We start from the raw sequence: 23,101 nt of genomic DNA, 5'->3' as shown, positions 1-23,101 counted from the left end.
AGGAGTTCTGTGGTCAAATAACCTGGGAAACAGTGGTTTAAATCAATATAATAGCTTTTTATCTGCAGACTTCTCAGAGCCCTTAATAGCATTATGTACATTCAAAAATGAACTCTCCAAAAAGGAACTCAAGTGAGATGCAGTGCCTACTTTGACTTCCTAGGTTGTGCTGGAAAATCTAATTAAACAGGATGCCAAGCTGAGTGGTTTCAGCTTCTTTTGTGGCTGGTCCTGGAAGACCAAGAACAACAGAGGAGGGTCCAGCCATTCTGACCACCAGGAACACAGGTGTTGCTAAAACATTCCATCACAACAAGTAATTTTATCCAGGAGAGAGGAAGGGAAAAGCCAGAGACAGACAGACAGACAGAGAGATACCTGAAGGACAGAGGAAAAGAGAATACAGTTACATTGTGCTTGTCATCCATCAGGTCTGACCTTTCAATACAGCTATTGAAAGAATGTCAGCAGGCTACAGTCCATGGGGTCGCAGAGTGGAACATGATTGAGGTGACTTAGCACGTTCGCACAGAAAAATTCCAAATCATTTGTCAGCTTCAAGATCACATTCTTTTCATTCCAATCCCAAAGAAAGGCAATGCCAAAGAATGCTCAAACCACTGCACAATTGCACTCATCTCACATGCTAGTAAAGTAATGCTCAAAATTCTCCAAGCCAGGCTTCGACAGTACATGAACCGTGAATTTCCATATGTTCAAACTGGACTTAGGAAAGGCAGAGGAACCAGATATCAAATTGCCAACATCCACTGGATCATTGAAAAAGCAAGAGAGTTCCACAAAAACATCTACTTCTGCTTCATTGACTATGCCAAAATCTTTGATTGTGTGGATCACAACAAACTGTGGAAAATTCTTAAAGAGATGGGAATATCAGGCCACCTGACCTGCCTCTTGAGAAATCTGTATGCAGGTCAGGAAGCAACAGTCAGAACTGGACATGGAACAACAGACTGGTTCCAAATAGGAAAAGGAGTACATCAAGGCTGTATATTGTCACCCTGCTTATTTAACTTATACACAGGGTACATCATGAGAAATTCTGGGCTGGATGAAGCTAAAGCTGGAATCAAGATTGCCAGGAGAAATATCAATAACCTCAGATATGCAGATCATACTACATTTAGGGCAGAAATCGAAGAAGAACTAAAGAGTCTCTAGGTGAAAGTGAAAGAGGAGAGTGAAAAAGTTGGCTTAAAACTCAACATTCAGAAAACTAAGATCATGGCATCCTGTCCCATCACTTCATGGCAAATAGATGGGGAAACAGTGGGAACAGTGACAGACCATTTTTTTTTTTTTGAGCTCTAAAATCACTGCAGATGGTGACTGCAGCCATGAAATTAAAAGACACTTGCTCCTTGGAAGAAAAGTTATGACCAACGTAGACAGCATATTAAAAAGAAGAGACATTACTTTGCTAAAAAAAAAAAAAAGATCTGTCTAGTCAAAGCTATGGTTTTTCCAGTAGTCATGTATGGATGTGAGAGTTGGACTATAAAGAAAGCTGAGCACCAAAGAATTGATGCTTTTGAACTGTGGTGTTGGAGAAGACTCTTGAGAGTCCCTTAGACTGCAAGGAGATCCAACAAGTTCATCCTAAAGGAGATCAGTCCTGAGTGTTCATTGGAAGGACTGATGCTGAAGCTGAAACTCCAATACTTTGGCCACCTGATGTGAAGAACTGACTCATTTGAAAAGACTCTGATGCTGGGAAAGATTGAAGGTGGGAGGAGAAGGGGACAAGAGAGGATGAGATGGTTGGATGGCATCACCGACTCAATGGATATGAGTTTGAGTAAACTCCGGGAGTTGGTGATGGACAGGGAGGCCTGGTGTGCTGCATTCCATGGGGTTGCAAAGAGTCGGACACGACTGAGGGACTGAACTGAACTGAAGATCACATTCCAGTAATTGACATCGCCACTCAGGTGAGCCGCCTAAACTGTATGTCATCCACAAAATGATTTATTGTCTGAACTTGGAACTCAGCCCTCTACCTGTTCTGACCATTCAGAAAGGATTAGGTAGAAACCATGGGCTTCATAACTGGCCGCCAAGCACCCCAGGGCTTGCTCTTCATTTCCCCTGTCATTCACCACCGCTTACAGTACTGGGCGCCCAGAAACGAGCAGGACTGACCTGGCCCGAGAAACTCCCAGTCTGATAGATGTAGAGAATGAAGTTTCAAACTGACACCCCGCATAGAGGGTGGAGTGCGAGGCACGGGGTGTTGTGGGGCAGAGGGGAGACACTGAGCTTGATCAGGTGGGGCGTAGGGCTAGATCTAAGCTTTATAGGTGCAAGAGGAGAGAGCAGAGGTACAGCGCTCTAATCCACCTAGAGGACTCAGATTCAGGGCTAGGCGGCCCTTGAACGCCCAGCTAAGAGAATACTACACTGCTGGATATTGCAGACTGGGTGTAGGAAACCGGTTTTAGGTGATGCTTATCCATGACAAGCCATTTGTCCACATGCTTCAGTGAGTCACAAACTCTCCGGGGCAGAACCCGAGTGTTGCGCCTACAACCTCTTAGGTCACCTGCACAGAACGTTTAAGTGCGGGGGCGCTCTCAACACTGGGTTTCTATTTAGACCTCGCCGGGCGCCTGCCCAGCAGCCTGACCCCGCCCCCTGCCGCCTGGGCCCGCCCCCGGGGGCGGAGACATCCGAAGCTGCAGGCTTGGTGTAGAACGGAGAGCGGCTGCTGCGCAGCGCATTCCCAGGCGCAGCGCTCGGTTGTCTGCTTAGAACCCCGAGTTCGCCGCGCGGAAACTGCGCGGGCGAGTCCACTCGGGCAGGCGCGGCGCGGCGGTCTGGTCCTCGCCCGTGGAGGACAGATGTGCCCGGGCGTCGCGGCGCGCAGACCTGAACTCAGGTGAGGGCAAAGAGAGACGACGAGATGCCCTCGGAGGAGCCCGGCGCCCCCGGCTTCCGGGGGACCGAGCGCGCGCCGGGCCGCGAGCCGCGCCTACCCAGCCAGCTGCTGCCAGAACTCTACGCCTTCGCGGCGCGCGTGCTGTTCTGCCTGGCGCCCGTCTACCTAGCCGGCTACGTGGGGCTCAGCATCACCTGGCTGCTGCTCGGCGTCCTGCTGTGGATGTGGTGGCGCAGGAACCGCCGCGGGAAGCTTGGGCGCCTGGCTGCCGCCTTCGAATTCCTCGACAACGAACGCCAGTTCATCAGCCGCGAGCTGCTGGGCCAGCACCTGCCCGCTTGGGTGAGCCGGGCCTAGCCGGGCGGAGGGTCGCAGTTGGGGCGGATGCCTTGGAGGTTCGGAAGGAACCTGCGGTCGGCGAAGTAGCTGGGGCGCGCAGACCCAAAGGAGGGTGGGAGCCTGGGACCCTCACACCTGGTCCCCAGGGGACAGACCCTGAGGGCGGTGGCCGTGCCCCTCGCCGCTCCCTAGTCCCATTCCCACCTCTGGTCCTGCTATGCTGGGAGCGTGAACCAGGGTTTCACTTGAGGGCCCAGAACCTGGGAGAAAAATCGCAGGCGGGCCACACCCAGGAGAAAAACAAGGGCGTCTGGGACTCTGCAAAGTTACTGATGAGGGAAACAGAAGACACTTCTTCCACTCGCCTGTTGATTCAAGGCAAAAACGCAGGGTGCAACACTGACAGATACGGCAGTGGCAGAAGTGCAGACTAGCTGCCGTCCTCGGCAGAGGCCGGGACAGAGGGAGGCGGCCGGGCTAGGGATGAGAGGTCAGGGATGGGACTGCGAGGGGGAGGGAGAGGCCCAGCCTCCGCCTGGCTGGGACACGGGCTTCTCTCCCTCCCTGGACTGGTAGAGACACGCAGATATACACTCTGCAGCTACACAACCATCTCCTGGTGTGGAATGACCTGGACTATGGCTTCTCAAATGCTTCTGGTCCTGAGACTCTCCTGGCCCACCTAACAAAAACAAGCTCTAGGCCCCACCTCACAACCCTCAGGTGGAATTAAGGAACCTCCCTGAGTCTCATGATCAGATGAATTTGGGAAACACCTGCAAGAGGGACATTCGGTCTGAGACTTGGTCTGCTGTAAGCCCCCTTCTCTGGGTGATGAGCTGGGGCTGGTTGTCCTTGATGGCTTCCAGATACATTCAGGCACTCGGTGGGGGCCGGGAGCTGTCCAGAGGCCACCAGACCCCTCACTTCCTCTGGCTTGAGGCCTGTATCTAGAATCCAGCCAGGCTGTTGGTTCCTCACCCCGGCCCGTGACAGTAACTTCTGAAGTGGGATGAAAAGAAGATATTAGAAAGGCCTGTTTATTTTATGTTAAAGTTTGAAAGTAGGCCTTATTGCATTAGTTTTCTGCAGTTGCCGTAAAGTACTACAGACTGGGTGGCCTAGAAATTTATCAAGACCAAGGTGTTAGCAAGGTTGGTTTCTTCTGATGCCTCTCCTTGGCTCTGTTCCCCTATGTCTTCATGTGGCCCTCCCTCTGTACATATCTGTGTCTAAATTTCCGCTTTTTAAAAGATCATCAGATTAGATTAGGGCTCACCCTAAGGGTCTTGTTTTAACTTAATCATCTCTATAAAGACTCTATTTCCAAATACGGTCACATTCTAAGGTACTTGGGGTTGGGACTTCAAAATATAAATTTTGGGAGACACAATTTAGCTCATAATACCTTTTATTTATTTATTTAACTGCTCCAGGTCTCAAGTGCAGCATGCAGGAACTTTTTTAGTTGTGGCATGTGATCTAGTTCCCTGACCAGGGATTGAACCCAGGCCCCCTGCATTGAGAGCACAGAGTCTTACCAACAGACCACCAGAGAAATCCCCATAATACTTCTTAATATATGGATGGACAGTATAGCTTTAGAAGTAGGTTTACAAATATTGGGTAGCAGCCATGGAGACTGAGTCTGGGGCCTGTCTCCCCCAGACCTTGCTTGTTCTATGGAGGCTTGTGATCTTGAAAAGTGTGGACCCAGAGAGCAGTCCTGTACCTGACCACACTCCTTGCTCACTGTTGAGGGAGCTCAGGCTGCCTGTTAGGCCTCTGTCATGACCCCCATGGCAGCCTCAGTCCCTGAGACCTCACCAAGTGACACCTCTCCTTTTCTGCCCCTCCCTGTGTTAGGGAGGCCTCCAAGCACTTAGCTGTATACCAAGGCAATGTTTCTGAAATTGGAGTAAGAATCAGATCCTGTAGGGGCCCTGATACTCCCCAACCCCCCTATCCTCCCACAAACACCATAGAAACTGTTCTGGCTTCTCTTGGGGGAGGTGACCCCAGAGCTACATGGACCTAGCCAACAGGGAGCTCAGCGAGATGGATGAGACAGAACACAAGACAGTACCTCCTGGATTCTCACCCTGTAAACCATACCCCAGGCCTGAGCCAGCTGGGTTGAAGCAGTGGCCCTACCAAGGGCAGTCTAAGCAGAGAAGGCCTGTGAGCGCAGCGTGGAGGCACAGCGTGGTTGGTATCTGAGCGGGTGTTGCGTGGTTTGCCTGGCTGATGTGTACAGTGCAGGCTGAAGGACAGGGGCCAGATTGAGGTAGGTGTGATGGCGGTTGAGGCTGATTCTGAAGGGAGTCTGGGGAAGGTTTTGGAAAGGTCCTGCAAAAAGCAGCAGGAGGAAAGAGACCAGTTGAGAAACCAACTTTAGCCAAGGTGGTATCAGTGGTAGTGGGGACCAAGATATGAGGATGAGAGCTGAGCGGGGTGGGACTGTGGGTATGGGGAGTGGGGGGCCAAGAGCAGGGTGCAGGAGGGACCCGGGTCTTCTGCATTCTGATTTGGAGAGCTGGGTGCCTATGACTGGGACTGAGGATCTGGAATGTGAAGCAGGTCTAGGGAAGTAGGTTGTCTGTGTGAACACCTGTGGAGAGCCCACAAATAGATGCAAACGTGGGCTTTTGAATCTGCCTCATGGAGATTTCCATGCCCAGGGATGATGTGGAAAATCTGGAACCTACTTAGTTGAATTTCCTTCTGCCTGCCTCCTGAGGACACACACTGTTTATGAAGACAGAGGTGGCTCCCGTGTGGTGGGGAAGAGTGACCCTTGCCCACGATTTCAGAGCTCAGGCATCTTTATCTGACACATGGACCTTTCAGTGGGCCTTCTTCCCTGTTTGGAGAACTGGTTTTCTTGAGTGAAAGGGGATTGATGGCCTATGATCTTTGGTGTCAAGAAATATTTTTACCAATTAACAACTGGCAAACCACTAGCCAGGTGTTGAAGAAAAGGTCTTGAGGGCCTCGCAGACCTGTAGGTCAGCATTCAGCACCCAGTGAGTGAGGGTGGACCCCCGCCCCTGCTGCTTGTCCAGCCATGTGCACACCTTGCTCTAATTTGCACCCAGTCCCTGTGAGGGGACAGAGGCCAAGGCCAGGCTGAGCCAGACCTGAGAGGCCACAGCGGTCCCTTCTCACTGGAGCCGTCCTTTCCTGCCCCACTAGACTCCTCCTCAACATGTCATACAAACTGCTGCCTCTAGGTGATTAGAGAATTTGCTTTCCCGTGCTGGCTCTCATTGTCCCCACCTGTGTAATCCTGTTAAAGGAGGTTGTTTCTGGTCTAACTTGAGACAGCCCCGCTCCTCCTCTGGTTCCCTTCCAGGAATAGTTCAAGGGAAGGCTGCTTCTGCTATAGAAGGGGTCACAAGTGACGATGCCAGGGAGCCCCTTGTCCTGACGTGGAGAGACAGCAGTTCCTCTTCTGAACAGGGGAGCGGCCACTGCCTGCCGCTCATGCCGATTGATGTTCCTCATACTCAGTTTTTAGATTTTTCAAAGAATTAGGAGCAAAGAGTTGGACATGACTGAGTGACTTACACTTTCAAGAGCCCTTTTGGCCAGCCCACCTTGCCAGGGCTGGGAGCTGTGGACACACAGTGATAGAACTAGACACCTTGATCCTATGGTCCCTGCTCCACCACTCATCTAGCCATTGGCCTGAAGGCTCAGTTTCTACACGTAGTTGTGATGAGTCTGAAAAGCTTCTTGTTTGGAGCCAGGCATGACTGCATGCTCTGGGGGGCTGTCACTGTATCCTTTGCAATTTCCCAGACCTCCCAACTCTCCTTTTTTCTAACATGAAATGAAGCTCATTACCAAGTGGCCCAGCAGCAAATGTGCTCTGGAGTTGGATGGCTGCAGGGTGCAGGGCCCATTGGAGACTCCAGCCCTTCCTGGGGTTCTGTTCACAGAATTCCAGCTCTGGTACTCCCTGAACTTCCCACTTGATCTTCAGAGTCAGTCCTTCGAGCTCTGGGCTCCTCAGGTAACCTGTACTGCTTGAAGCCTCCACCCTCCCCCGCCCAGAGGCTCAGGCCCCCAGCTGGGTCTCCACAGGCTGCCTCCTAGATCTGGGCACAATTGGCTCTTTGCCGCCCGGTGGTTTATGGGTTGTTGCTCATGGAGCCCTTAACCAGTGCTCACTTGGATAATTGGTTTGTTTATCAGATATTTGTTGTGCCCCTGCCACGAGTGGGCCGGTGTGAGGAGGGAAGTTTGGTACGAGTCTCACCTGCCTCCAGGTGAATGTGTCTGGGGGATGAGGGCCTAGTAGTCAGGGGAAAGAACTGTCAGAAACCTTGTGTCTGTCTGTGGTCTCAGGCCTGGCCATGCTCACTCTCCTGGCAGCCGATAGCAGTCAGTTGGCAGCTTCATGGGAAACAGTTAACCCTTGTGTGTCTGCTGCAGTGGGAGTGGGCTGATGTGATGTGGACTTGGAGTTTGAGGCTCATTCACTGGGGGACCTTGAGAAGGTCCCCTGTCTTCTCTGAGTCTCTGATTCCTGTCTGAAAATGATGAGGTTCTAGCGGATGCTCTAGAGCCTTTTTAGCTGCAGGAGTGTGCCACCACTGATCAGCCCCAACTTAGCTTTTCTCCAATGCCCCAAACCCACAGGACACTGTTCCCAATCATTCTTGCCTCTCCACCACCTAAGTGGGGGTGCTCACTGAGGCAAACACCCAGGAGAGGTGAGCCATTCGCTCAAAGCATTGAGCGGTACAAGGTTCACAGCTGCATCCCTGGGATGATGATACCCGGGATGGATCCTTCTAAGTTTCAAGGCCAGCTGTTCAGCCCGACAACCAGGGCTGAGCGCTTTGCTTTCCTGAGGCTGAGAGTTCACATTCCTTTTGTGGGTGGAGCAGCAGTCTTCCAGGGCCCAGGCTCCCACAGTCAATCCTGTACTGATACTTCTGCTAATTAGGGGAGTAAATGCAGTGACAGCTGTTAGCTAGGGTGGGAACTCTCAACCTCGATCCCAGAGCTCAATTCTCAGAGTCAGGGCCGTAGAGCCTGGTTTTAAACATCAAGACTGGTTGGGCATGGCTTGGAGCTGGGGACTTCTTTCCCAAAAGGCCCCTGCAGCCCCTGTGAGGTCATTCATATGGCTCCGAGTCAGGCCCATCCTCAGGGAGGAAGGGGCAGGGCAGGTTTTAATCATGCCCCTTAGGTCTCTGCCCCACGACTTAGTAATGCTTCATGGACTTACCATGTCCTGGGTCCGGATTGGGTAATAAGAGTGGCAGAATGTGGGCCTGGCACAGGGATCTTAGGCATCCACATGTTTGTTCCTTTACTCAGTCAGCAAACATCTATCGAGGACTTGCAGTGTCAGGCACCTTGCTGCACCCTGGCCCGCAACATGACTGACACATGGTCCCTGCTTTCAAGGAACTCCTGAGCTAAATGGGGATTCAGACCCACAAGAACAGCCTTTTCTGACACAGCATGATCAGTCCTACAAGGTGGAATGCATGTCCTGGGAAAGCATGGGGGAGGAAATGAATGTAACCCAGACAGCCTCCTTGGAGGAAGAGGCTGTAGGAAGGGGTGGGTCACTCTGAACCCAAAGTTTCCATCATGTTTGGTCACTTGAGTGCCTCATCTTGTCCTGGGGTGAGCAGATCTTGATGGCAATTAATGATACCCAGACTCACAGGACTCTGATGCTGGAAAAGATTGAGGGCAAAAGGCGAGGGGGGTGGCAGAGGATGAGATAGATAGCATCACCGACTCATTGCACATGAATCTAAGCAAACTCCCGGAAATAGTGAGGGACAGAGGAGCCTGATGTGCTGCAGTCCATGGGGTCGCAAAGAGTCAGACATTGGACAGGACTTCGTGACTGAACAACAACAAGACTCACAGGAGCCTTCCTGGTGCTTAAGTTACGGGAGCTGAATCTTCCTGGAATAGAGGTGTCCCCAGAAACCTTTTCTCTAAGCTAAGGACCCAAGTCATTGGGAGGTCAGCTGGTAGGTTGGGATCAGGGCCAAGGGTGGAACAGCCCTTGTCCTTCACCAGGGGACAGAAAGGCATGGAGAGCTGATTCCAGCTTCTCTTGGCCTTGTGGTCCAGAGCCTTGACCAAAGGCAGAGACGGCCCATCCGTGGGAATGACCCCAGTGACTCTGGGGGAGCTGCTTGGAGGTGTGAGCTGTCATCCCCACCATAAGCCATGAAGGCCACAACGCAGCTACATAGAAGAGCAGGGGACTGAGGCCCCGCCTTCCTATCCTCCCACCCCTCCATTCAGTTACTTCTCCTGGCAGAGTCCCAGCCATTTTTAAATCTCAGGAGACCTAGAACTCATAGCCCCAAAGTGTTGCCTTGTGCTGGAGGCAAGTTTCCCCCTTCCCTCTTCCCCCTCCCCCCGCTTCCTCCTCCCGCTACTCCTCCTCCACCACCTCCTCTTCTACTTCGAATAGTGAAGAGACAGTTAAATGTTTTCTGGCCCAGTGGGAACTATTAAAGGGACAGAGTCCCATTCTCGTTACCCATCCTGTCTCTTCAAGCCAAGGAGATGGTGCTTGAATCCCCCAGGCTGCCCTCGGGGCTCAGCTCCTGTGCACCCTCTCTGTGTAGGTGTGGGCGGCTGCTCCTGCCTGAGAAGCCCCATCCCAGTGTGCCCGGGGTCACTAGTCCCCGAAAAGCCAAGGAACTCTCTAGGATGTAGGACGTTTCAAGACCCCAGGTTCACCCACTCCCTTCTTTTGCCCACACTATGTTTACTTTTTAAACTAACTGGTTATAAACTAGTTAAAAATTCTCATTTTTCTGTTTATAAAAGTGCAAATATTCCCATGGTAGGATACTTGGAAATGGACTATAAGTAAATATTAGAGCAAGCATTTACTATTCCACCACCCGGAAATGTACCCTATGTTTGAGAGCACTTCCTTTGTATGAAAGGTATATGAAAACAATCTTTTGAAAAGTTGTACCCTTGAATTTGTTTTTCTTTTATGTCCTTAATATTATCTTGCAAACATTCTTTCAAAAAATCCTTAAAGGTTATGACATCCTTCATATGAAGAGACCATAAGTGGCTTGACCATTTCTCGGACATCCACGATTTTGGTTATGTCCACGTTTGCCCAGTTTCTGTGGTGAGGCAAGGTGGGTGGTGTTTCCCTCTGTGTCTGGAAATTTCTCCCTCCGATCTTCCAGTCTGGCTCCCTTGATGACTCCTTCAAGTCCAAGCTCAGGGACCTGCGCTGGGACCCTTCTCTCACACCCACTTCCCGTGTTGACTTGCAGCTACCTATTTTTATGTCCAACTTTTCCTCCAGATCAAATATTCTTTTAAGGTGTGTGTCTTTGTACCTCTCTGTACGCTCAGCTCCTTGCTCAGTGCCCAGTTCAGATAGGGGTTCAATAAAAAATCTGTGGCATGAATGCCACAGTGAACATCTGCAATGTAAATCTTAGTCCCTGGACTTCCCTGGTGGTCCAGCACTTAAGACTTGGGCTTCCAATGCAGGCGACATGGGTTTGATCCGTGGCTGGGGAACTAAGATCCCACAAGCTTCGCAGTGTAGCCAAAAGATCAAAAAAAAAAAAAAATCTCAGACCCTGTTTCTCTAATTCCTTATGTAGATTACACATTAAACTTATCTGTCAAAACTTAAGAACTTGAAACGCCCTCATTTCCACCTCACCATGGCCTTATCAGCATGGAGGAGGAACAGGCAGAGGAGAAAGAAGATGATGACTATTGTTGTTCACTTGCATCCCCCAGAGCTTGCTCAAATTCACTGAGTTGGTGATGCCATCCAACCATCTCATCCTCTGTCATTCGCTTCTCCTCCTGCCTATAGTCTTTCCCAGCATCAGGGTCTTTTCTTCACATCAGGTGGCCAAAGTATTGGAGCTTCAGCTTTAGCATCAGTCCTTCTGGTGAATATTCAAGGTTGATTTCCTTTTGGATTGACTGGTTTGATCTCCTTACTGTCCAAAGGACTCTCAAGAGTCCTCTCCAACACCACAGTTCGAAGGCATCAATTCTTTGGTGCTCAGCCTTCTTTATGGTCCAACTCTCACTACTGTACATGACCACTGGGAAAACCATGGCTTTGACTAGACAGACCTTTGTCGGCCAAGTAATGTCTGCTTTTTAATACGCTGTCTAGGTTGGTCATAGCTTTTCTTCCAAGGAGCAAGCATCTTTTCATGGCTGCAGTCACCATCTGCAGTGATTTTGGAGCCCAAGAAAATAAAGTCTGTCACTGTTTCCATTTTCCCCCCATCTGTTTGCCATGAAGTGATGGGACCAAATGCCATGATCTCCATTTTTTGAAGGTTGAGTTTTAACTCAGCTTTTTCTCTCTCCTCTTTCACCTTCATCAAGAGGCTCTTTAGTTCCTCTTCACTTTCTGCCATTAAGGTGGTAGCATCTATATATCTGAGGTTATTGATATTTCTCCTGGCAATCTTGATTCCAGCTTGTGCTTCATCCAGCCCAGCATTTCACATGATATACTCTGTATATAAGTTAAATAAGCAGGGTGACAGTATACAGCCTTGACATACTCCTTCCCTGATTTGGAACCAGTCTGTTGTTCCATGTCTGGTTCTAACTGTTGCTTCTTGACCCACATACAGGTTTCTTAGGAGACAGGTAAGGTAGTCTGGTATTCCCATCTCTTTAAGAATTTTCCACAGTTTGTTGTGATCCACACAGTCAAAGGCTTTGGCATAGTCAATAAAGCAGAAGTAGATGTTTTTCTGGAATTCTCTTGTTGTTCCTATGATTCAACGGACGTTGGCAATTTGATCTCTAGTTTTTCTGCCTTTTCTAAATCCATCTTGTACATCTGGAAGTTCTCGGTTCATGTACTGTTGAAGCCTGGCTTGGAGGATTTTGAGCATGACTTTGCTAGCATGTGAAATGAGCACGATTGTCTGGTAGTTTGAACATTCTTTGGCATTGCCCTTCTTTGGGATTGGATGGTTGGCCTTTTACTAATTTAATGAGCAAGAGGATAAGTTTTTTTACCCTCCAGGCATTACCAGACCTAGCCAGATCACTGAACTCTGGCAATTTAGGATTATACTCAGGTGGGGCTTCCCCAGTGGCTTAGTGGTAAAGAATCTGCCTGCAGTGCAGGAGACCTGGGTTTGATCCCTGGGTCGGGAAGATCCCCTGGAGAAGGGCATGGCAACCCACTCCAGTATTCTTGCCTGGAGAATCCCATGGACAGAGGAACCCAGCAGGCTACAGTCCATTGGGTCACAATGAGTTGGACACGACTAAAGCAACTTTGCACGCACACATGCACGCGTTGAAACAATGACTCTGCAGGTAGCTCAGAGCAGTCCCTCTCTGCTCTGAGCCCTTACTCCTCAGCCGGGATGACAGGCTCCTGCCACCCACGTTATATGTCTGCTCAGTCATCTGGCTGAGTCCAGCCAACTGAGGACGGTTCAAGGCTGGTTGTGCTGTTCAGGAACCTACAGATTCTAGAACAGTTGTTATTGTTTAGTCGCTCAGTCATGTCCAACTCTGCAACCCCGTGGACTGTAGTCCACCAGGCTCCTCTGTCCATGGGATTTTTCAGGCAAGAATACTGGACTGGGTTGCCATTTCCTTCTCCAGAGGAATCTTCCCAACCCAGGGATCGGGTCTTCTTCATTGACTAGTGGATTCTGTGCTGCTGAACCACCAGGGAAGCCCCAAAACGGAATTCCAAGCTGGCAAAGCAGTTATTTCTCTTAAGGCACTTTGGACAGGGTGATTTTCACCCCAAAAGCAACAGATTTAATAGCTGTTTTCAGGACTTTCCTTGTGGTCCAGTGGTTAAGACTCCAAGCTTCCAATGCAGGGGGCCCAGATTCAGCCCCTGGTTGGGGAACTAAGATCCCACATGCTGTGCTGTGCAGTCAAAAATAATAATAATTTTAAAAAGCAGTTTTCATGGTTAAATGGTTACCTCCCAAGAACAGAGGAAAAAAGGGATATAAGGCAATGTTTCATCAGGAGATAAGTGACTGAAATATGGGCTCTTTTCTGGTGGGGGAGGAACTCTGCAGAGGCACCCACAGAGCAGGGACTGTCTCAAGAGGATAGGAGCCCAGCAAGGCCTCTTGTGCAGCGTCCCCTTCCCCGCCAGACACCTGGGAGAGGATCTTCTCTCTTCTTTCCATTGGGGAAGGGTTGGCAAGATCAGATAAGTCAGCAGGAGTGTGTGTATAGAAATGCCCTTTGGAGCAGGATCCAGAAGCTTTTTTCTTTTTCTTTCTAGAAAAGAGAGTACGTACTTAGATATTTGTGTGTACATATGATTCAGTGGCAGAAAGTGAAGAAGAACTAAAGAGCATCTTGATGAGGGTGAAAGAGGAGAGTGAAAAAGCTGGCTTGAAACAACACTTAAAAAACTAAGGATCATAGCATCTGGTCCCATTACTTCATGAGAAATAGATGGTTAAGAAATGGAAGCAGTGACGAATTTTATTTGGCCCCAAAATTTCTTGGGCCCCAAAATCATTGTGGATGGTGACAGCAGACATGAAATTAAAAGACAAGTGCTCCTTGGAAGAAAAGCTATGATCAACCTAGACAGCATATTAAAAATATTAAAAAGCAGAGACATTACTTGGCCAACAAAGGTCTGTCTAGTCAAAGCTATGGTTTTTCCAGTAGTCATGTATGGATGTGAGAGTTGGACCATAAAGAAGGCTGAGCACCAAAGAATTGATGCTTTAGAATTGTAGTGCTGGAGAAGACTCTTAAGAGTCCCTTGGACTGCAAGGAGATCCAACCAGCCAATCCTAAAGGAAATCAACCCTGAGTGTTCATTGGAAGGACTGATGCTAAAGCTGAAGCTCCAATACTTTGGCCACCTGATGCGAAGAGCTGACTCATTGGAAAAGACTCCGATGCCAGGAGAGACTGAGGGTGACAGGAGAAGGGGGTGGCAGAGGATGAGATGGTTAGATAGCACACCGACTTGATGGACATGAATTTGAGCAAATTCTGGGAGACAATGGAGAACAGAGGAGCCTGGTAGGCTGCAGTCCATGGGGTCACAGAGTTGGACATGACTTAGCTACTGAACAACAAGTGATTCTGTGGATGGGTCTGTGTAGTTCTGGGTGTGTGTGTCTGTATGTGTACATGAATCTGTGCATCTGTGTATATCTTGGTGTGTGTGTCTACATGTGTGTGTCCACCTACCTGTATGTGTCTGTGTGTGTCTCTATGTCTGTACACAGCTGCTCCCATGGGAGGAGCCACTGTCTCTGTGAGAGGGAAGCAGGATTCACCAAGTGACAGGCACACTCTGTAAGTGAAGCCCTCTAGTCCCCTGCCTCCTGAGAAAGTCTGGTGGCCAGAACCTCCTGTCCAGGCCTCTCAGCCCAACTCCAGCCCATCTGTGGGTCCTAACCCCCATGGCATGCAGCCCTCACACTCTGGTTCCATTTCCTCACCACTGTCGAATCACTTTTCCTAAAGAGTTTAAGAAATAAAGCATGTGACCACCTAAAGATGAAGCACCAACATGATCCATTTTGGTGGCCTCTGCCAGTCTAGAATTCTTAGACTTGTTTTATATATATTTATTTATTTATCTGGCTGCACTGGCTCTTGGTTCTGGAATGCAGGATCTTCAGTTGCAGTATGTGGCTCTAGTTCCCTGACCAGGGATTGAACCTGGGTGCCCTGCATTGAGAGTGCGGAGTCTTAGCCACTGGACCACCAGGGAAGTCCCAGACTTGGTTTGATTTACAGTCTTTCTCGGCTCTCTTGGCTCTGATTACCACCACTCTTGACCATATCTAAAAATTTTGTCATTAAATTATTAGTCCACTTTGCCTGGAAGGCTTTGGCCCAAGTACACTAATAGCAGCCTGACAGTGTTAGCTTAAGGAGGCCTTAGATGTGGGCTGAGGGCTCATCTGTTGAAACTTGCCCGAGGGCTCCTGCGGGTGGAAGAGCAGGCATCTGAGATCCTGGTGACTTGACCGCAGGCCCCAGCAACTTTTGAATTTTCCAGGATTGCTCTGGAGAACTGCCCATACCTGTAATACATCAGTCAGAAGAGGGTTCGTGTTTCTATGGAGATGAACCTTCAAGAGCTCTGTCTTTATTTAGAAGTACATTTGTCCTTTCTCTCTCTGGATTGCAGATCCTGTGGGTAGCACAGGACTGAGCAACTTCTCTCCTCTCAATCAGGAGAAACCTGAGGCTGCAGGAAAGGACTCAGAACCACACACCTGTTAGAGGCCAGGGCAGTGCCTTGAGCCAGGCAGAATCATGATACTGTGTTTTTCACCTGTTAGTTCATGGCCTCCCTTTGCTTTTTGTGGCACAAAAGATATTCCCTTTGTAAAAGAATTGAGGTCTGTAGGCTACTGGTAAGAATTTGATGACAAAGCGATGTTCTCCTAAGAGTAATCACTGGAGACACAGGCTGTGACTATATCCCTGGTCAGGAACACTGGGGAGCCGAAAGGCTGCCTTGTTCTAGAGCTGGGGCAGGTCCTCCAGCCTGAGAGGCCCTGAGCGCTCATGCTTTCGCATCCTCCACCACCAGGATCAGAAGGAGCAGGTGAACTTATTAAAGATGCAAGTTTCGAGGCCCTGCCCCATCCTCCTGAGTCAGAATCTCAGAGGGACCTGACCAAGAATCCACATTTCACCAGCTTTCTAGGTGATGTTTTTGTACAGAAAAGTTTGAGAACCGCTCAGAGTCTAGCCCTTTGCATTGCCTGGTGGTGGGTGTGTCTCTCATCCTAGCTGGTCCCAGAGACTCCTGGATACTCCCAGGCTCATGGGAATTGGAACGAAAGTGACTTTAGGACTCAGTCTGAGAGTGAGCCAACCTGGCTTCTTTTTCTGCCTTCCCTTTGTTTACCTGGGGAGGGAAAGACACAGGCAGAGGCTTTGATTGGATCCTTTTGCCCTGCCTACATTTGGAGCGCCCCCATTGGGCAGAATTTCCCATGATTGACATTGGACTCAGCCAATCAGCAGAGGCCAGAAAAAAAACAACAGTCACCCCTGGTCCTTCCTCTTGTGCTTCAGCGGTTTTAGATGTGTTATCCTCTTCTCATTTTCTGTTCTCCTTTCTCAGCAGTCTCCCAAAATGCAAAGCCGTGGGCACTAGGAGACCCGGGGAATTTGCTGGACTTTGGCTCAAACAACTAGACATACAACCCACATGATCTTGTTCTTGGCAAGTACCTAAGGTCAGAGGTGTCAGTGTTTGTACCTCTGAGGTCTGTATGCCTTCCACCAACAGTCACCGTTTCTGGAGCATTTACTCTGAGCTGGAAAGTGTACTGAGCACCATACTTGAATTGTTTTATTTAATTTTCTCAGTAACTCTGTGAAGTTGGTAGTACCATGCCCACATTATGGATGAGAAAACTCAGGTTAAAAGAGGAAGGATTTTAAATGCATAGGAGTAGGTTAGAAAAGCACTAAGAAGTAGACTTCAGACGCTGACATTTCAGGCAGCGGAAGGAGAGAGCAAATGGACGAGGGAAAAGACCTGAAGGCTGGACTTCGGTGAGAAGATGAGTTCTGATCTCCTGGTGATGTTGGCAAGTGCTATTCTCTGAGCCTCTCCTCATATGTAAAATGGGGATAATTGCGTGTTTGCTGTTCACTTTATACAACAGGAGGAGGATCAAATGAAAGTGTCTGTGGAACCCTATGCATGTATTAGTTGCTCAGTCATGTCCAACTCTTTGTGACCCCATGACCTGTATCCTGCCTCTGTCCATGGGATTCTCCAGGCAAGAACACTGGAATGGGTTGCCATTCCCTTCTCCAAGGGATCTTCCTGACCCAGGGATCAAACCCAGATCTCCTGCACTGCAGGCAGATTCTTTGCCATATTTTACCACCAGGGAAGCCCTTAGTGACCTAGAAAGTGTGGCCTACTGGTGAAGGTTCAGGTCCCATGAGGGCAGTCCTCTGCCAAATCAGACTTTCTGCAGGAGAGGAAAACAGTGGAATGTAATATTTCATAAGAGCAGTGAGTGTGGAAGAGTGGAAAATCACAGATGGTCCTGTATCTGGGTCACAGCTTTAGTACTCCACAGCTGGTGATTGTAAGTTCACTCTCAGCCTTAGTTTCATTATCTGTAAAATGGGGCTAATAAGGGATTAAAGTAACTCTTAAAGGACATAACAGGAATTCAAAAAGGCTGAAAACAGGATGGAAAAAAGATACAACTGGACGACTTTGAAATAAAAGAAAGCCCATAGTAACAATTTTCATATTAACTCTGATATGTCTTAAAGACAGATGTTATATTCTTATAAAAGTATGAAAATGTTCATTGCTCAGTCCTGTCTGACTCTTTACACCCCATGGACTGGAGCCCACCAGACTCCTCTGTCCATGGAATTCTCCAGGCAAGAATACTGCAGTGGGAGTCCATGCTCTTCTCCAATATGCTCATTAAAGGAACCATAATTAAGAAGGTGTAATAATCATGGTCATATATATACTTCATAATATAAACTTGAAATATAAGCCAACAACTCACAGACTGCTCAGAGAATTAGATAAATCAGCAGTTGGGCTTGAAAATTTTCATATATTCCTCCCTGAAATTGAAAAATCAAGTACACAAAAGAGTAAACAAGGATAGACTATTTAAAGGCAGTGATTAATAATTTGGTCATACGTGGAACAGTCATAGGAATTAATCATATACCAGGCTACAAAGATATTATCGATATATTCCAATGAATCATGTACCAGGCCACAAAGGTATTATCAATATATTCCAATGAGCAGACTGTTCAGAACAAAAAGAGATGAAATTAGAAAACAATAATAAATAGTTGTAGGTATATGTCTAGATAATTTAAAATATTACTATTTAAAAACCATTGTTTTAGAAAGAAAAACACCAATACAGTATATTAACACATATATATGGAATTTAGAAAGATGGTAATGATGACCCTATATGCGAGACAGCAAAAGAGACACAGATGTAAAAACAGACTTTTGGACTCTGTGGGAAAAGGCGAGGGTGGGATGATTTCAGAAAATAGCATTGAAACATGTATATTATCATAAGTGAAGTAGATCGCCAGTCCAGGTTCGATGCATGAGACAGGGTGCTCAGGGCCAGCGCACTGGGATGACTCAGAGGGGTGGGATGGGGAGGGAGGTGGGAGGGAGGTTCAGGAAGGGGAACACATGTACACTTATGGCTGATTCATGTGAATGTATGGCAAAAACCACCACAATATTGTAAAGTAATTACCCTCCAATTAAAAATTTTAAAAAAACCATTGTTTTTAAAACATGGAAATTTCAAAAACTGAGAGCTGAATAATGATGAAAAACGATGTCAAAAATTGTAAGGGAATTTATAACTTTAAATTTATCATAAAATAAGAAAAATTGAAAAATAAATGATTCAACTCTAAAACTCAGAGTTTGACTAATGAAAGAACAATAGGTTTAGATCAAAGAAATAAGAAAGAAGAACAGGATAAATATAAGGATGAAAATGAAGAAAAATTTTAAAATAACAGTAGGGACTTCTTTGGCGGTCCAGTGGTTAAGACTTCATGCTCCCAGTGCAGGAGGCATGGGGTTTGAACCTTGGTTGGGAACTAAGATTCCTCAGGCTGCTCAGTGCAGCCAAAAATAAAAAAGGTAAAGAAAATTATTAACTGAAGTTAGCTGTCTGAAAAGATTAAACAACAGGCCAATAGGCACAACTTTGTCAAGCATGATTATGAAAAAAGATAAACTATAGAATGAAAAAGGCAGAAATAACTATATAGGTATAACAGATTAAAACAATGAAACATTGTAAATAACTATGTATCAAGACATTTGAAAGCCTGGATGAACTAGATACATTTCTAGAAAAATATAAATGTCAAGATTACCACACTAAGAGATCAGTAGACCTTTAACCTTTAAGACACCATTGACCTCTAAAGAGAGAAATGGTGATTAACCACCCTCAAAAGTCTCTGGCTAAGATGGTTTTATAGGTTAAGATATATTAATTTCCATCAATCAGATAATTCCTATATTTACACGTTGTTTCAGAAAATAAGATAAGGAAAGCTGTCCCACTCATTTTATAATTATTCATAAAATCTTTATATCAAAATCAGATAGAAATTGTCTAAGAACAAAAGCTGTTCAGTTCAGTTGCTCAGTCGTGTCTGACTCTTTGTGACCCCTGGACTGCAGCATGCCAGGCTTCCCTGTCCATCACCAACTCCCGGAGCCTACTCAAGCTCATGTCCATCACGTCGGTGATGCCATCCAGCCATCTCATCCTCTGTTGTCCCCTTCTCCTCCCGTCTTCAATCTTTCCCAGCATCAGGGTCTTTTTCAATGAGTTGGTTCTTTGCATCAGGTGGCCAAAGTATTGGAGTTTTAGCTTCAGCATCAGTCCTTCCAATGAATATTCACGACTGATTTCCTTTAGGATGGACTGGTTGGATCTCCTTGCAGTCCAAGGGGACTTACGCTGTAGGTATCACTTTGAATCATTAGTGTATAAAACCTAAGTGAGATATCAGGCTAACTAAATATTTTAAGTAGGATTTATCCCAGGAAAGAGAGATGGTTCTGGTTTAGAAAGAAACATCAATTAAGTTGGTCACATTAATGGATGAAAGGGAAAAAATAACTTGAGTAGCTCAATAGATATGAGAAAGTATTGAATACAGTTCAATACCCATTTATAATGAGAGCTCTTGGAAGTTTAGAAATTGAAAAGAACTTCCTCAGTCTGATAGAGGCTGTCTTCCCAAATTTATAGCAAAAATCATGCTTAATGGAGAAACTTCCTTTTGGGGTCGGGAACCAGATAGAGCTACTTGCTGTCACCACGAGTGCCTGTGTAGTGCCAGAGGACTAGCTGAGAGAAACAAGTGTAAGGATAAGGAGTGGGGGAAAAAAATTGTTATCACTTGGAGATTACAAATGTGTATAAATTACCTATGAGAATTAACAGAACTGGTAACAAATTTCAAGAAAAGTTGCCCAGAAAATATCATTTTTAGTAACTGCAAAACCCACAGAGTAATGTAGCAAAAAAATGTGTAGGACTTCTTTAGAGAAAAGGTTATGATCCTAAGTGTGAATACAATCAAATATGAATAAATAAAGGGAAATATTCTGCTCATGGATGCAAAATGTCATACTGTTAAAGAGGTCAGTTCTTCCACAAATTAATCTATGAATTTGGAAATATAACCATCAAAATCCCAGGAGGATATTTTGGGGGAAGGTTGACAAGATGATTCTGAAATTCATATGGAAGCAGAAATACCTACTATTATCTAAAGCAGTTTGGAAAAGCAAAAAGAGAGGAATCACCCCACCCCAGGTTATATTGTGAAGTAACAGAGATTAAAATTGGCAGTGATGCCAGAACAGGCAAACAGACCATGGTGTTCAAGGCCAAGTCCTGAAACACACCGAGGTGCACATGAGAAGCTCATGTGTGAGGAAGTAACTTTACTAGTTAGTAGGAAACGTGAACTAATCTCCCACCTCCTCCACCTCCCCACCCAGCCCTCCCCCTCCTTTCTTTCCTCCTCCTGTGCTCCTTCCCCTTATCTTCCTTCTCCTCTTTCTTCTTCTTAGAAAATTGCCTTCAAGTCTGTGGATAAATTATATACCTATCTCACCCACTATAAAAAAAAAAAAGATTCCAGACATATTGAAGACCTTCCTTTTATGTGAAAACTAAAACACAAAGCCAATAGATAAAAACATAGAATAACTTTGAGAATTTGGAGTCGGGAAAGGTCTGAATTATAATGAGAGAAAGACTCGTTTGTCCGCATGGGGCTGACGAGGCACTGGGTGTGAGCAGTTGCTCCATAAAGGTCAGCCTGTCTGTTTCCTTCCCTGGTCCAGAACTTACTCAGGGATAGTCACAAAGGAGGTGGCCCGGCATTTGTGTCGTCTTCCGGAGGAGGGTGACAGGGCTAAGATTCAGGCCCAGGGAGGCCCTTCGGTGCCTAAGGCGAAATAGGGTGTCTTGATGGTCTCTTTGTCTGAATCACTGCTCGTGTCAGGGGTTCAGACTCGCTCTCTGGGGGCATCTCTTAGACAGGAGCCTTAAATACAGGCCAGGGTGGTCAGGAGAGACCATGACGTACTCAGTGAGGGCCCTGGGCCTTCCATGCTGTCCTCCCTTCAGGGTGACTGTGGGTCACTCTAATGCAGGTGGTGGGCTGGTCAGTGGTCCCTTACAACCAACCCTGGCTGAACTCCAGGATCATGCCAGCAGCTTGTTAAAAATGAATTGGAAGCCCCACCCTGGTGCACTTGATTTAGTAGATGGAAGCAGTGCGGGAATCTTTGTCTGACTAGATCCCAAGTGTGGGTGAGGTCAGACCCAGCACGCTGGATCACCTTTCCAGGATCCAGCAGATCAGAACTTCTCAGCTTCCGGGGGAGAGAACCACCTTGGCGGGGGTGCAGGGCATTGGAAGGGGTATGTGTATAGGGTGTGTGGGGGCGGGATGGGAAGTTAAGGTGGAAGGAAGGATATGAAAGGTCCAGCCAGCAGGCCTGGGCAGGAGAGGGGCTGAGGCTCCAGTGACAGCCCCACTGTAACCAAACTCTCCCCTTTGTGGGGCCCTGCTGCCCCAGCCTGGGTGCTGATCCTGTACTGGAATAGCCTGTTAATGGCATGCTTCCTTTAGCATCCTGGGAGCTCCTTGAGGACAGGAGCATTCATTCATTCCACATTCATTCATTCATACATTCATTCATTCCACAAATAGTTATTAAGACATTCATACACCAGAGGTAGGCGCTAAGAAGGAGCACAGCTGAGTCAGTCCACCAAAGCTTGCTGTGCGGTGAGGAGGCAGGCAGAAGACCAAGCATTTTAATAAGTCGTGTTGAAAGCTGTGATGGAGAAGCAGCAACACCTAATCGGGACACTGAGTCCCAACCTGAGAGCTCTGAGAAGGCTGCCCAGAAGAAGGGAGGTCTAAGAGGGGGGTGAATGGAGCAATCGAAGGGAAGAAAGAGGTCTGATTCAGCCCCTCATGCAGGAGTTTTACTTCAGTGCTGGGTAGTGAGTGTACCCAGGAGCAATGGAGGAGTCTCCCCTGCACTGGCTTGGAACCCAGTTTGGTGAACTGGTTGGGCTCCTGCCCCACTCCCCGCAAGATTCCTTTTCCATTATCCCCTTCTGTTCCTGGGCTGGACTGGCTCCCTGTCTGGGAACCAGGCAGTATTGGCAGTACCTGGGAATATTAGACTCTTTTCCAAGTTGGTATCAGCCCCAGGCCTGGAGCTGGGGAAGCTGAGCCTGGGAGGATGGTGTGATGTTCCAGGGGTCTCAGAAGCACTGGGCTCCTCTAACCTCTCAGACTGTTAACAACCGCTCCAATTACCTGGTGGTCCAGTGGTTAGGACTCCTCGCTCCCCCTTCAGGGGACATGGGTGCCATCCCTGGTTGGGGAACCAAGATCCTGCAAACTACTGAGTGCAGCCAAAATTTAAAAAACAGGACAAAAAAAATATTGCTCATGAGAGAATGAAGTCTCTCTCTCCTCCTTTGGGAATGGCTGTTCTCCTGGGGAGGTGGACGAGGCCTCGGTCTGTGTTTGGATCCTTGGGGGCATCCCTGGGCAGCACAGGACCTGGCAGTTGGCAGGGCTGTGCTAGGCATGTGTGCTGTATAGACACATATACTCAGTCCCTGGACAGTGTGCCTCTGAGCTCCCAGGGTGGGAAGGGCTGGCCCTTTCTCCTCCTCAGGAGGTCCCAGGCCCACCATGAACCTGATGTGGAGTTGACTTCATGCTCCAGACACTTGGGGCAGGGTGACAGTAAAACGACATCACCTCTGTTTTATGGAT

The 23,101-nt window shown here is 47.7% G+C and overlaps 1 protein-coding gene and 1 non-coding gene across 13 annotated transcripts in view; one reads left to right on the top strand and one right to left on the bottom strand.

Annotated features, from left to right (window-relative positions):
- The first annotated feature begins 2,711 nt into the window (after nucleotides 1-2,711).
- The window catches only part of ESYT3 (extended synaptotagmin 3), a 54,950-nt gene continuing 34,560 nt past the window's right edge, over nucleotides 2,712-23,101 (top strand). For all 12 annotated transcript variants that reach the window (XR_014077990.1, XR_014077991.1, XR_014077989.1 and 9 more), the window contains exon 1: nucleotides 2,712-3,241. Coding sequence is in view for 9 of the 12 variants with exons in the window: in XM_081574039.1 (XP_081430165.1) it covers nucleotides 2,924-3,241 (318 nt within the window). In the remaining 3 variants the exon portion in view is untranslated. The remainder of the gene's footprint in view (nucleotides 3,242-23,101) is intronic.
- On the bottom strand, nucleotides 14,903-14,975 carry TRNAE-CUC (transfer RNA glutamic acid (anticodon CUC)). The gene has a single exon. It is a non-coding gene; the product is annotated as a tRNA-Glu (tRNA).

Source organism: Giraffa tippelskirchi, chromosome 2, assembly GCF_054371585.1.
Source record: "Giraffa tippelskirchi isolate mGirTip1 chromosome 2, T2T-mGirTip1v1.2.pri, whole genome shotgun sequence".
Classification (NCBI taxonomy): Eukaryota; Metazoa; Chordata; class Mammalia; order Artiodactyla; family Giraffidae; genus Giraffa; species Giraffa tippelskirchi.
The sequence above is the reverse complement of the archived record's forward strand: the minus strand, read 5'-3'. Positions and strand labels throughout refer to the sequence as shown.